The sequence below is a fragment of the Globicephala melas genome, chromosome 16 (genome assembly GCF_963455315.2).
Source record: "Globicephala melas chromosome 16, mGloMel1.2, whole genome shotgun sequence".
NCBI lineage: Eukaryota > Metazoa > Chordata > Mammalia > Artiodactyla > Delphinidae > Globicephala > Globicephala melas.
In genome coordinates this window covers 27,336,372-27,348,808 of record NC_083329.1, presented here as the reverse complement: position 1 = coordinate 27,348,808, position 12,437 = coordinate 27,336,372, and the positions used below count along the sequence as shown (strand labels likewise).

The window sequence follows — 12,437 nt, the reverse complement described above, 5'->3', positions numbered from 1 at the left end:
CCAGCTGAGGGCTTGGCTAAGTCGAGGTCGCCAGTGGGAGAGGGAGGTTCCTGACTGGGGCTATCTGGAGAGCTGCTCCTTTTGGAGAGGGCACTCAGGTGGTGACTGTGGCCCCAGAAGCGAGGTTGGAGCAGGGCCATCCAGCACCTGCCCCGCTCCAGGGTCCTCACTGGGAGATAGCCTGATTCCAGTCTTCAGAAACGGAAGGACAGCCCTTCCCTTTGGAAGGGAGGGTTGGAGGATAGCCTGATTCCAGTCTTCAGAAGCGGAAGGACAGCTCTTCCCTTTGGAAGGGAGGGTTGGAGGAATAGGGTGGAAGGTAAAAATGGGTCCCTGAGAAGAGAAAAATCAGCTTGGGGAGGTAGAAGGTTGGTCCTGGTTCCCATAGGGTCCCTGTGCTCTGTGGGAAAGGTCTGGAGGCCTCCAAGTACTGTCCCCCCCCCACCCCGCTCTTCCCAAATGAGGGGCCGGGCTTCCACTCCCAGGGGCATTGATTCCAGCTGCTGTGCGTGCAGCCTTTGGTATGGCCACCTCCAGGGAGGGAGCGCCCCTGGTGTCCCTCCCCTCATCCTCCAGTGCGTCCCTGCCCTAGCCAAGTGGACTCTGGAAGCCGGTTCAGACACTCTGGGCCTTTTCCCTCCGTGCCACTGCCTCAGGCAGGAGAGTGGCTCAGCGGCTCCGGCGCCTGCAGCGCCCTGTCCCTGCCACCACCCGCTTCTCGCTGACCCCGCCGGTCTTCCCGGCGCAGGTACTACGAGACCGGCAGCATCAAGCCCGGAGTGATCGGCGGCTCCAAGCCCAAAGTGGCAACACCCAAAGTTGTGGACAAGATTGCTGAATACAAGCGACAGAACCCGACTATGTTCGCCTGGGAGATCCGGGACCGGCTCCTGGCGGAGGGCATCTGTGACAATGACACAGTGCCCAGCGTCTCTTCCATCAACAGGTGAGCAAGCCACGCCGGGCTGCAGGGTGGGGCTCCAGCTCCTAGCTCCTGCCCACCAGGGCTTCCCCTAGCACCGGTCTCCGTTCTTTCTTCCGCCTCTGCCTGCCCTTGCTCCTGCTCCCAGCTCCCAGGTCCTTTGGGCAGGGAGAGGGGACCTGGGAGGCAGAGAGATAGACAGACAGACAAGGCTGTCTCCAGCTCAGGGCTGGGTATTCCCTGCCAGGCTTCTCCCGCTGGCGTCCTGGAAATGAATCCAAGTGTTTGTGGTAATTAAGACTCCAAGATTACGCGCCTCGGTATCTAGAGACAATCACAGCCCACAGCCGAAGCCTTTAAAATGACCAGTGTCTATTCATCGCCTCCAAACAGACTTCCCTTTCTAAAGGCATGCTCCCTTCCGCAGGGGCAGCCGCCTGTCCTGGCTCCCCCGCCATCCCTGCTGACTCCCACAAAGCTGGCCTCCCGGGAGCCCAGGACTTGCTAGCCAGCTCCTCACAAATTTCCGGCCTGTTACCACCAGTATCCAGGCCTGCAGAGCAAACGCCAACCACCGGTCAGCCATTGGCAGGGAGTAGAGGAACTAGACCTGGAGTGGGATGCCAGGTCAGCAGGGAGAGCTCTGGACCCTGAGACTGAACCTTACGAGATGCCTCCAACCACCTAGAGTACCTACGTCCAGACCTAAGTCTGCACTGATGACAGGCTCAGGCACAGGGGGACAACTCAGGCTGGATTCAGCTCGACATATAGTAGCACAAGATAGTCAGTCTCCCAATCTCTGAGCCACTCCAGTGTGCTCTCTGGGACCCATGCACACTCCATGTATGTACCCCCCGCCCTCGGCCAGTGTACACATGTGGCAGGTACAGCACATAACAAGAGCACTTGGACATGGGAACCCAAGCTGGCTTTCCCATCACAGAACTGTACAACCTGATGTCAGCAGAGACCCTGTGCAAATTCCAGACAGCCTTGGCCAGCTTTTCTACCCCCGCCCCGCGCATTGTAGGGCAACGCCCCAAATGAGAAGAAGGCTGAGGGTTTCATACCCTTGTTTTTCTTTACACTCTTCATAGGCTCATTATCAGGACAAGTAATAATTCAGCTGGTGCCTTTTTCTGAAACTGGCATCGCGTATCAAGGGTTTTTTTTTTTTTAATATTTTGCAAATGAAATGGAATTATCCCAAGTCATGCTGAAAACAGCAGGTAAAATTAGCTGGTAGAATGTACCTTGGCTAAAGAAGATTCCCTCTGCCACACTCGTGCTGTAACGTACTGCGAGGCGACCCCAGAAATTATCCCAGTGTGTGCCATCTGTATAAAATGGTTATTCAGTTATGAACAGGGTACCATAATACTGATCAGCTAATTATACACCCTCCGAAAATTCTCCAGCTCCCTGGGCCTGGCTCAGCTAAGTATTGAGAGCATAGTGGTTTGACATTCAGATACCTTCCAAAGGAGCTGGAGAAATTCTCCTGGTGGTTTGGGAGAGGAATGAGTCTTTTGCATTTAAAAGCCAGAGGAGGAAGCTGGGGAAGCTTTGGGGCTGGGGCAGGAGTGGCGGTGAGGGATGGGAAGGGGCCAAAGCATTGTCTCCTCTCAGCCTCTAGGCTGGCTACTGGTCTTGGGAGTGAGTTGGAGCCGAGGTCTTGGGAGGAGAGCAGCCCTGCTGAGGAGCAATGTTGCTGGGACTGGGTGCTGGTGTTCTGGAGAACATTTGGTAGAAATCTTGTTGTTGTGATAGAATTTGCAAGCCGGTGGAGGAACCCAAGATATGTTCGGTCAAAGGCAATGTGCTTCTCTTGATGTGTGGAGGATTGGAGCAATCAAGGCAGGTGTGGTGGCAGCACCTCTTGCCTAGCACTCTGTCTAGCACCCCTTCTCCCCCCTCTCCCCAACATATACCCCTCACTGGCCGAGATGTTTTGGGAAGCTGGCTTATACAAAAGTTGGGGAATACTCTCATCCTGACAAGCCACGGAGAGCAGGGGCCGTGTGACCCCAGGATCAAGCTCCAGAGGCCTTGAGGTGCGCTCACCAGAGCTGAGAGAAAGTAGAAGCGTGAGCTGCTAGTGGGATGAGAGTGGGAGAAAGAACGGCTTCAGCTTGACAGCTCTGACAGCAGAATTTGCTCAGCACGGATCCCTATCACCTGAGGGGCACGGAGGCTACCTTTGGGTGTGGGAAAATAGCCATCTGTGGACAGGTGTTGCTGGAGATGGCAAGGGAGTGGGAGGAGAACGGGGAAGCCACCGGCAGCATGGGCAGCCAGCCCTGGGTCTGCAGCTAGGCTTCCTGGCTTGCTTTGTCAACAAGGCACGGTCAGGGTATTCTTGATTTTGCTTTGGGACAGAATCCTACCGTGACTCATACTTTGGAAAGAATTCTGGGGGCTTCCCAGTGTGCTGCCGAGTCAGGACTGGAGGGATGCATCTGGGCCCGTGCCCTTAGTGTCATCCCTCGAGGTGCTTTGCTCTGAAAGGGAGGGTTTATCTGAGATGCGTTGCTTCAACCCTAAAACCTGCTGAAAGCGGGATTTCTGCTGGCGCCGCTGATGCCAGGCACTTTGTGAAATCTCACTTGCTGTAAGGAAGAGCCTACAGATTTTCCTCTGTGTAGAAAGTGTGATGCATTGGGGACCGGGTGGTTCTTGAGTTTAGCGCTTTACTGTTGGTGAGGTGCCCACTTGTGTTGGGTACTTTATAACCCTCATGGTAAGAATGTGCCCGTGCCGGCCGTTGGCAAGAAAGGAAATCCACACATGCTTATCCACCTGAGCCAAATCATGAGGGTTTTCATCTTCTCCTCCCCAAACAGATGCTGTTGCCACACTTGAAATATACTGTTATGGTTATAAACTAAATTGCTTTTCATGCTTTAAAAATGGTTTGGGCTTTTTCTGATCCTGTCGCGATAAAGGCTTGGACATCCAGCCCGCATTCTCCATTGGCAAATCCTCATAGAAATACCTCTCTGAGCCAATGGAGTAGGTCAGAGAAGCCTCCCAACCTCACCCTCACCCCAGAGACCACCGTCAAAAATCCGGAGGGTTGACTAGATTGCTTAGCGTGCGGAATTTATTTGAATGACTCTCAATATTGGGTTACTGATCGCTGAGCCTGGAGTTGCCAGCTCTCCAGCTTGTACACCACTGCTGTAGAGGGCGGGTGTTTATAAACAGGTGACTTGAGATTGAAACCTGGTGTGGGAAGTGGCCCGGAGGGGGGAGGAGATGGAGGGAGATCCAAGCTGCTGAAAGGGAAACAGCCACCTAGTTACGTTGCTGAGCAATTGGCTGGGCAGGAAGGATTTTCCTGATTATATGCCAGAGTCTTCAGGTTTGTCTGTTGCTCTGGGCAGGGAATATAGCTCCTTTGAAGGCACAGGAGCAAACTCCAGATACAGTCTAGGGTTACTGAAGATCCCCTGAGGGCACTGTCTTGGACTGAGCTGGCAAGGAGGCCCTGGCTCGCTTAACTTTTTCAGCCTGCCCTATACTCTTTGGGATCAAGGCACTCTCAGCTCCTAGATCCTTGGAGTGGACCCTCCCAGAGTCAATTTCCCCCCGATCACCTGCTACCCACACTCTCTCTTAGCCTGTTGGGCTCTAAGTGAGCATATTTACTCTCCTAGCAGTGGCAGCACTGGCTTCAAGAAGGCGCCAGCCCCAGGGCTGTTGAACAGCTCCGTCTCGTGTCATCTGCAGGTCTTCGTTGGAAATCTGGCACTGGGGTGACAGTGGCCTAGCTGTTCATTCAAAGGCCTTTCCAAGTAAGCTGGGAGCCACTCATCCCAGCCAAGGGAATGCTGAAGACATGTTCACGGTGGGGGTCTGTGTCCCTTTCTCAGACACAGGTTCTAGAACATTGCACATTTGACTCTTGGACCTGGCTTGGCACAAAGCTGGCCCAGAGAGGCAGCACTGCCTGCCCATCTCCGTACCCTTGCAGTTGTTTGGTGGTCAGGGCTGTTGGTCTAGTGGCAAAGAGCCAAGGCAAGTTGGTAGGTTAAGAAGACAACTTCTCCCCACAGAGGAAAGGGAAAAGTAAGGATAGAGAACTTGCTTTCTGTGGCCCTGGGCCTAGTGGATCAGGCCGCCTATAGTGGACAGACATGCCAGTTTCTGTCTGAAAAGCCTTTCTCACCTGTCCTTCCCCAGAGAGCATCTCCTGCTGCTGAGGCTGCCCGTCGTTAGAATAATGTGTGAAATAGTCATGACTGCTGGCCTTCTTATTTCTTAAAATGAGCTGGAGTTGTCCCCCTGAAAAGCCATTTTTGCTCCCTTAGTTATTTTAGACTTCTTGGCCAGCAATTGTATCGGCCTGTTTCCCTGTGGCCAGGCTCCGAGTGGGCGGGCAGGCCACAAAATGGCTTTCAGGTGAGAGCAGTGGCTGGTTGCCCTGAGTTCTTACCTCCACTGGCAACTCTAGGAAAGAGGAAGGCAGGAGGGGTTGTCCCTAACGAAAGCTCCAGGTGGGTTTTGGAGGGTGATGCAAAGAGGAAACAAGAGGGGAAAACCCTAAATAAATAAATAAAGTGTGACCAACGATTCTGAGAACTCAATAAAACAATCACATCAAATATGAAGAGGCATAAATCTTGTATCTGCACAGGTAACCTACTCAATTGCTTTTATTATCGCTCAGGCTGCCTCCATTTATTACCGTCCACAATCTGGGCAAAGGAGGTCGCGTGGAGGGTGGTCTCCGGTGCAATCCTACACCCCGAGAGGCAACAATCAGCCCATACAGCCAGGGATTTCGATGGGAGCTCGGGAAGGGCCCATTTGTCTGCATGAAAACCAATCAATAACTCTGTAACCAGAGCCCTTGTCACAGGGAAATGGACAACACAACAGTTCAATACAGGGGCCACGGGGGGAATTAACCAAGTGGAGATGGGGCCAGGCAGGAGCAGCCCCTAGAGAAGGGAAACGGGGTGCCTGGAGAAGAGAATATTGGGGAGTGGGGGAGATGGGGCAATGGCTTTGTGTGCATATTGGCACAAGGTGGGAATTATTGTGCAAAGTAGATCCGGGGGACCAGAGGCACCGTTGGAAGTTGGGGTGGTAGGGAGCAGTTGGGAAGTGGGCTTGTTCCAGTACCCATGGGATAGTGTGGTTGTATGTGTGATGGTGTGTGTTGTGGACAAGAATATTATGCTTCCATAGAAAGAATCGCGATAGTAGTAACTGATGCAGAAGATGAATCAAACCCCACTACACCAGAGCCTGCACGCTGAAAAGGGGGCTCCCTCTGAGCCCACAAAGGAGCGCCTTAAACCAGGGGCTCCATTGTCTGCCCCCAGCTCCCTAGACCTTCAGCTCCAGCTACTCTGCAACTTTGCCTCTTAAAGTTCAGGTCCATCCTTGGCCCTTCCTCGTTGCTGCCTGGAGTTGGAATTCTTATATTAAGAGGAAACTGTATGCTGGAAAGAATTCCTTTCTCACTTCCTGTTCTTTAAAAGAATTCAGTAAAGGGTGTGAACATGGCCTGCCACTTCTCTGAATCCCTGCTGTTTCATCTCAGCACCCCCACCCCCAGGTCAGATTCTCGGAGGGCAAGTTTCTTGCATTCAAGTTCAGATTCATGCAGGGGAAGCTATGCCCAGTGCTGCTCACCCAGCCACGTGGGTGAGCCTAGAGAAGAGAGAAGGGGCCCTGATAAGTCTGAGGAGTGGGCAGCGGTCTCACAACTAATGCCCTAGTAACAACCATTGGTTGTGGTCTCACAACCAGTGCCCTAATAACAAGTGAAATATTAAACGGGTGGAGAATTAAATCGCTGCGGGTTTATCTGTCTACCACTAAACTACTGGGTTGAAATGTTTTTCTCCTGTTGAGCAAGTTGTTTGTTTTGGTCCTGTAAAGGCGCAGCTTGACTCGATTCATGATGGTTTGTGGGCACAGAGATTGATGTCTTCAGGGCGTGTGGATTTGTGTGTGTTTGTGCCTACCTGCGTCTGCTCTTAGGTAAATGGGCTCTGAGGCCAAGAGGAGGAAAAAGAGGAAGACCTGCAGTCACAGACAAAGGCTGGACACCTTGTCCTTGGGACCATCAGGTCAATCAGTGAGGCAGTCATTGGGCCCTTGGGCAGCAATAATAGGGCTGGGTTGGAGGATTCTCATTTCATAATTTGGGAAAATTGGGGCCAAATTTTTCTTCAATTTTTATTTGCACTGTAACACTCCATAGTCTAGTTAGGCCCCAGTTAGAGGGGCTTTGCTGCAGCGATGCTGCCTTTGTGATAGAGAGCTGTGTGATCCACTGTCCATCTTCAGTTCAACACTTGAGTCCCAGCCCCGTTGGCAGAACTAGTTAGAGACCAACTGCATAAGCAGCCAAGAAGATGGCCTTCCTGGTGTACCCCCTTCCTGCAGAGTTCCGGTGCAGTGGCCCACCAAGGGACCTGCGGGTCCCCCAGCAGGAGGCATGTCAGCAGCACTGGGACACGGTCATTGTCAGAGCTCTCCCAACGGCCAGGCCCCAGGCTCAGCCTCCAAATCCTTCCCCAGTAATCCAGGTGCCAGGGAAATAAGGAAGAAGCTGGGTGCAAGGAACACGTAACTGGGAACTAGAGAAGGCTTGGACACCAGACCAAGTAGAGCATGATGGCAGAGGCAGAGGCCTGCGGTCTCCTGGGGAGGGCTGGGCATAGGGGAGCTGTTGAGGGTGTAGGAAACCAGAAGAGGATGACCTGGGACTGGAAAAGAAGAAGCAAGGCCCTGTGTAGACCTGGGAACTCTCAGGTAGGAGGGGAAGTCATGTAGGAGGGAGACGGGAGAGGCCGTGGAGCCAGGCTCGTCTTGTAGTTCATCCTCACCAACCACAAAAATAACGGGACTCTTTCTTTCAGTTTTTGAGAGATAATATAATAAGAAGATATTTTGTGTTTTTCATGCGAGAGAGAGAGAGGCAGAGTCGTTGGCATCCTAGAGAGGTTCGGGTTTGTTGTAGGCTGTAGGGGGAGGAAAGTAGTGCCCCAAAGTCCAGACTGGTGAGAATGTGTTAGTGGAGCTGCCGTGTGGCTGCAGGGGGTCGTGAGCACAGAGGCCTCCAGGACCCCGGCGGGGAAGGTTAGCAGGAGAACCTACGATGCTGAGACAGAGGTGGTGAGAACTGAACAAACAGGAGCTGGAGTGCACAGGCCCAGCCTAGAGGCACTGAGATTTCGTTTTTTAAAACTCTGTGCTGGGGCTTCCCTGGTGGCTCAGTGGTTGAGAGTCCGCCTGCCGATGCAGGGGACACAGTTTCGTGCCCCGGTCTGGGAAGATCCCACATGCCGCGGAGCCCGTGAGCTCCCACATGGGCCTGTGAGCCATGGCCGCTGAGCCTGCGCGTCCGGAGCCTGTGCTCCGAGGCGGGAGAGGCCACAGCAGTGAGAGGCCTGCATACTGCAAAACAAAACAAAACAAAAAAACTCTGTGCTGGTTAAATAAAACACATCTCCAGGCCTGATTCAGTTCATGGGCCAGCGGTCTGCAGCCCCTGGTCTGTGTAACTGCCCATAACTTATCTCTCTGCTTCAGACCAGAGCAGTAATCTCAGTGCAGGTACAGGGGAATGTGACATTTCCGAAGCCCCCGAGGAAGGGAAGTGGGGGTGAGGTGTAACTCCCCACAGCTAGGGGAGGGGAGGGGGAGATGCACATGGAAAGGGAAGGACAAAAGTAAGGATGAGGAGGAAGCGTGAGGAAGGAGGTGATGAGGGGGAGAGGTGAAAAGCAGAGTCCTGGGAGCTGGGACGGGCTTGCCTGGGAACGGAGCATGTGAAAAGTTTGCAGGGAACCAGAGCTCTGGGCGGCTGGTACAGCAGGCTGGTGGGGCTGCCTCTCAGAAGGTTATTAAGGAGAAAAGGGGAGGCCAGCCAGGGAGGAGAAAGGTGGCAGAGCAAAGGAAGTGGCACGGGAGGTCAAGTCGCAAGACCTGGAGCCCACGGTCACCCGTACCACGCAGAGCACCGCAAAGCAGGCCGGCAGTGGATGTGGCGCTGCTGCAGTGCAGTCGCTCAAGCCTGGTGCCTGGCAGAAGGGAGAGTGGGAGAGAGGCCAAGAGGAAGGGAGGGAGGGCCCCGCTTCCTGGGTGTTCCAGGTTAGAGCCCCCTCCACCCAGGAGCCTCTGGCCACTTTGCTCCGGACTCCCTCCTCTGCCTGCCTTCAGCCTGCCATGCACTCCTCTGCAGTGAGCTCCCTCTGCAGCCATCCAGAAACAGAGGAAGCCAGAGGACGTGCCGGGTGGCTCCTGGCAGCTCCTGGCAGGAGGAGGAGAAAGGGCTGTGAGACAGGGCAGCAGGCTGCAAGAGGAATTGTACCCACGTTGTAGGCACAGTCGGGTCAGGAAATAGAAGGACTCAGAGGACTTGGAGAGGGCAGGAGGGCGAGAAGGGAGAGCAGCAGGGGCCCTGGAGCTTGAACAAATGGGCGTGAGCACTGGGGCGGCTGCCCCTGGTCCACATGCTCCCTTGTGGCTCCAGGGTATTTGCTGGGCTGGTGAAGGAAGCCAAAGGCAACCAGGAGCCTCGTGGACAGCATCTGGCCTGACAGGCCACAGAGATGGTCAGGGAGGAGGCCCTCATTCTGCCCTTTATCCTGTGACCTTTGGTTCTAATTCTAGAGGACAAGATGGTGCCCGCCCCTTATGTGTGGTACCGAGAGGGGTTGGTGCCTCTGTGTTGGGAGCCTCCGTGTGGCTGTGTTTGGGGAAGAGTGTGTGGGTTCATGGTATCTGGGTGAGCCTGGCATTCAGGCCCTAGGAAGCTGTCTAAATGGCCCTGGCATTACAGAGAGCTCTTAAAAGTCGTCCGTCTTGTCCAGCGAACAACGGCAAACTGGTAGCTGGCCATTCAGAGGGCTGAAGGCATCTTTTGGTCCCAGGATGAAAGCATCTGCCGTCACTGGGATGGCCCGCCTGTTCGAGGTGCTGGCACATGTTATCTGGAAAGCCTGGGGTTGAATGGATGGTCAGCGTCCCAGTGGGTGGATGAGTGGGGGTCCTGTCAGGTGCACAGAGGGTCCCAACTCGTTTAGTCTGGTGCAGGCACATGTGCACTTGCTCTGCTAGAGGCGAGGGTGTAGAGCTGTGTGCAATGCCGGGGTGGTGCATGTGTGTGACATGCTGCTAGGAAAACTGGCAGCAGCTGTTTGGCTTGTGTCTGCTGAGGTCCTCATAGGGAGTGTGCACTTAGGTAGGGACAAATGTCAAGCTATTTTCTCCTCTTATCATCTGCAGAGTGCATACCTCCCCTCCCTCTCCACATCCCTTATCCTTTCTTTTCTCTCTCTCCTCCTCATCATTACCCAGGTTAGCTGGTTTGGGTTAGGAGGCCAATTAAGGAAGAGTGAAGAGAATTTAAGATAAGGAAGGCCATCCTTCCTCTAGGGACCAAAAGAGGTATTGTGTTCCCCCCCACTCCGCTCTGCTTCCCTGAGGAGCTGACACCAGGACAGGCGGCCTTCCCACGGGCTGGGACTGGGAGAGCCAGAGAAACGGAGGTGCCTCCAGGCTTGAGGCTTGGGCTTCTTTCGCTGGTCGCCACGGGCCTGGGAAGGAAAGTCTAAGAGAGCCCAGGATGAGGGAGAAAAAAAGGGTAGAAAAGAGATGGCCAAAGACAGAAGGTGAGAAGCAAGAGCCAGCTGTGGTTGACACCAACCAGCCCCAGATAAAGCCTGGTTTCGGCCACAGAAATGGATCGGCTGTGTGTGTTGGGAAGGTGGGGGGAGGGGTGTCTTTTTTTTTTTTTCTTTAGGGAAGAGGCTCTGAAGTCTTTTAGCCAGTCTGCTGGGCTGACCACTCAGCTCTTTGCAGAGGGTACAGCCCTCCTAGAAATCGTGTTCGCCCTCACTCTCACACCCTCTGACCTCCCATCCCAGCACACATTTGTCTCTTCAAAGCCAAGTTAAAGGGAAGTGAGGGTGGGGGAAGAGGCCCCAGGAAGACAGCTTGGAGGGCAGTGCAGACTCCTCAGGAGATGACCTCCCAGGTTAGGTACAAAAAAAGTTGAGAGAAATTCATTTCATGGCCAGTGGCTACTTTAAAAAGGCGATTCCAGCATACGAATGTGATAAATGTTAACTGAGCATTAATCGCATTAAAGAGGGCCCTATAAACTTTTCATTTCTAATTAAATTCGTCCAGTGATGCTGCCCAAGCGAGTACTCTGGGCCTTTGTTTATGTGGAAAATTAAAATGCAAATACAATGGGATTTATTTCCTGGAGTGGAGTGATGGGCTGGCCCCCTGGCTACTGGTCTCCAGGCCTGTCAGGCCAGGTAACTGCTTCTTTGGAGGTTCTGTCCCCCTTGGGACACATTCTGGTGTGAAAGGAGAGGCCAGAGTTCAAGGTCAAACAGAGTTAGAAATAGAGGAGAAGGTGTGGAAAGAATTGAAAAAAAGTAGAAAAAGACAACAGATGGCCCAGAAATAGAGAGAGAGGCATTGTCCTGGCTTCCTACCCTCCTCCTCCAACTCCCACCTCTAGGAGAAGGGACCCCAGACCTTGCTTGTGAGTAATGCCACCACAAGCCTCCCCTGAAGTTCAGGGAAGAAGGGTGGATGTGGGAGGGAGAGTTTGGAGAAGCAGCCCTGCCAGGCATATGTGGGCTTGCTCCTCAAAGAACCGAGTGGTCATCAGCACAGAGGACCCAGGGCCTGGATTTATCTCCAGCAGTTTGAGGGTCGGCTGCTGTCCACATAATGGCTTCACTGGGCTTTTCCTGCCAGTGCCAAGCAGCATTGACACAGGGCAGTGGAGCATAGATGCTCAAACTGAGGACGCTGTGCATGCACGCCCGCACGCACGCAGCCTTCTCGAACGTAGAGAGAGCCGATCGCTCGTGAGAATAAACAAATGTCCCTTGCAGGGAGTCCTTTAGTGCCGTGATCCCTCTGATAAAAGCGGTAACTCTAAATGCTATTGAATGGAACGATCTAAAGTTCCTATTTACCAAAATGTAAATTAAGCTGAGTGGAGAGAAAACCTGGGCAAGAAAAATCATTTGGGTTTATCAGTAGAGGAACTGAAAGATCGCTGTGCTGCACTATGGCTAGGGAAGTTGTAAATAGCATTAAAAAGTAGAGAGGGAAAGAAAATGGAGGTAGGAGAGATGATAAAAGGCAGAGCACTAAATCACAAACAGGGGTACATGGACAAAGGCGCAAACCAGACTTATGCCAAGCCTTGCAAAATCTACGGCTTGGACTGACAGTGCGTAGACATACTACGCACACAGGCATGAGGCATCCGGAGAGTGGATAAGGCCATGTGGGTATGAAGGTGGATTGACCACAGTGTAAGCTTCTGTGCCTGGTGCTGGGACTGATCCGTCAACTCCTCCACACTGCGATCTGATGGGGTAGGTTTCTGTAGACAGTCAAGGATACAGCCTTATGCGGTTTTTAAAGGTCTTTGAGCACATGAGTCTCTCGTGAGCTGGATCCACGTTCTAATGAATCTCCAAGGCAGCAACCCATTCCCAGAACGGAGTCTGCT

The 12,437-nt window shown here is 53.3% G+C and overlaps 1 protein-coding gene across 4 annotated transcripts in view; it reads left to right on the top strand.

Annotated features, from left to right (window-relative positions):
- Positions 1 to 12,437, top strand: part of PAX2 (paired box 2) — a 79,239-nt gene that overhangs the window by 4,683 nt on the left and 62,119 nt on the right. For all 4 annotated transcript variants that reach the window (XM_060286053.1, XM_060286054.1, XM_030865575.2 and 1 more), the window contains exon 3: positions 749 to 946. In XM_060286053.1, the coding sequence (XP_060142036.1) occupies positions 749 to 946 (198 nt within the window). The remainder of the gene's footprint in view (positions 1 to 748; positions 947 to 12,437) is intronic.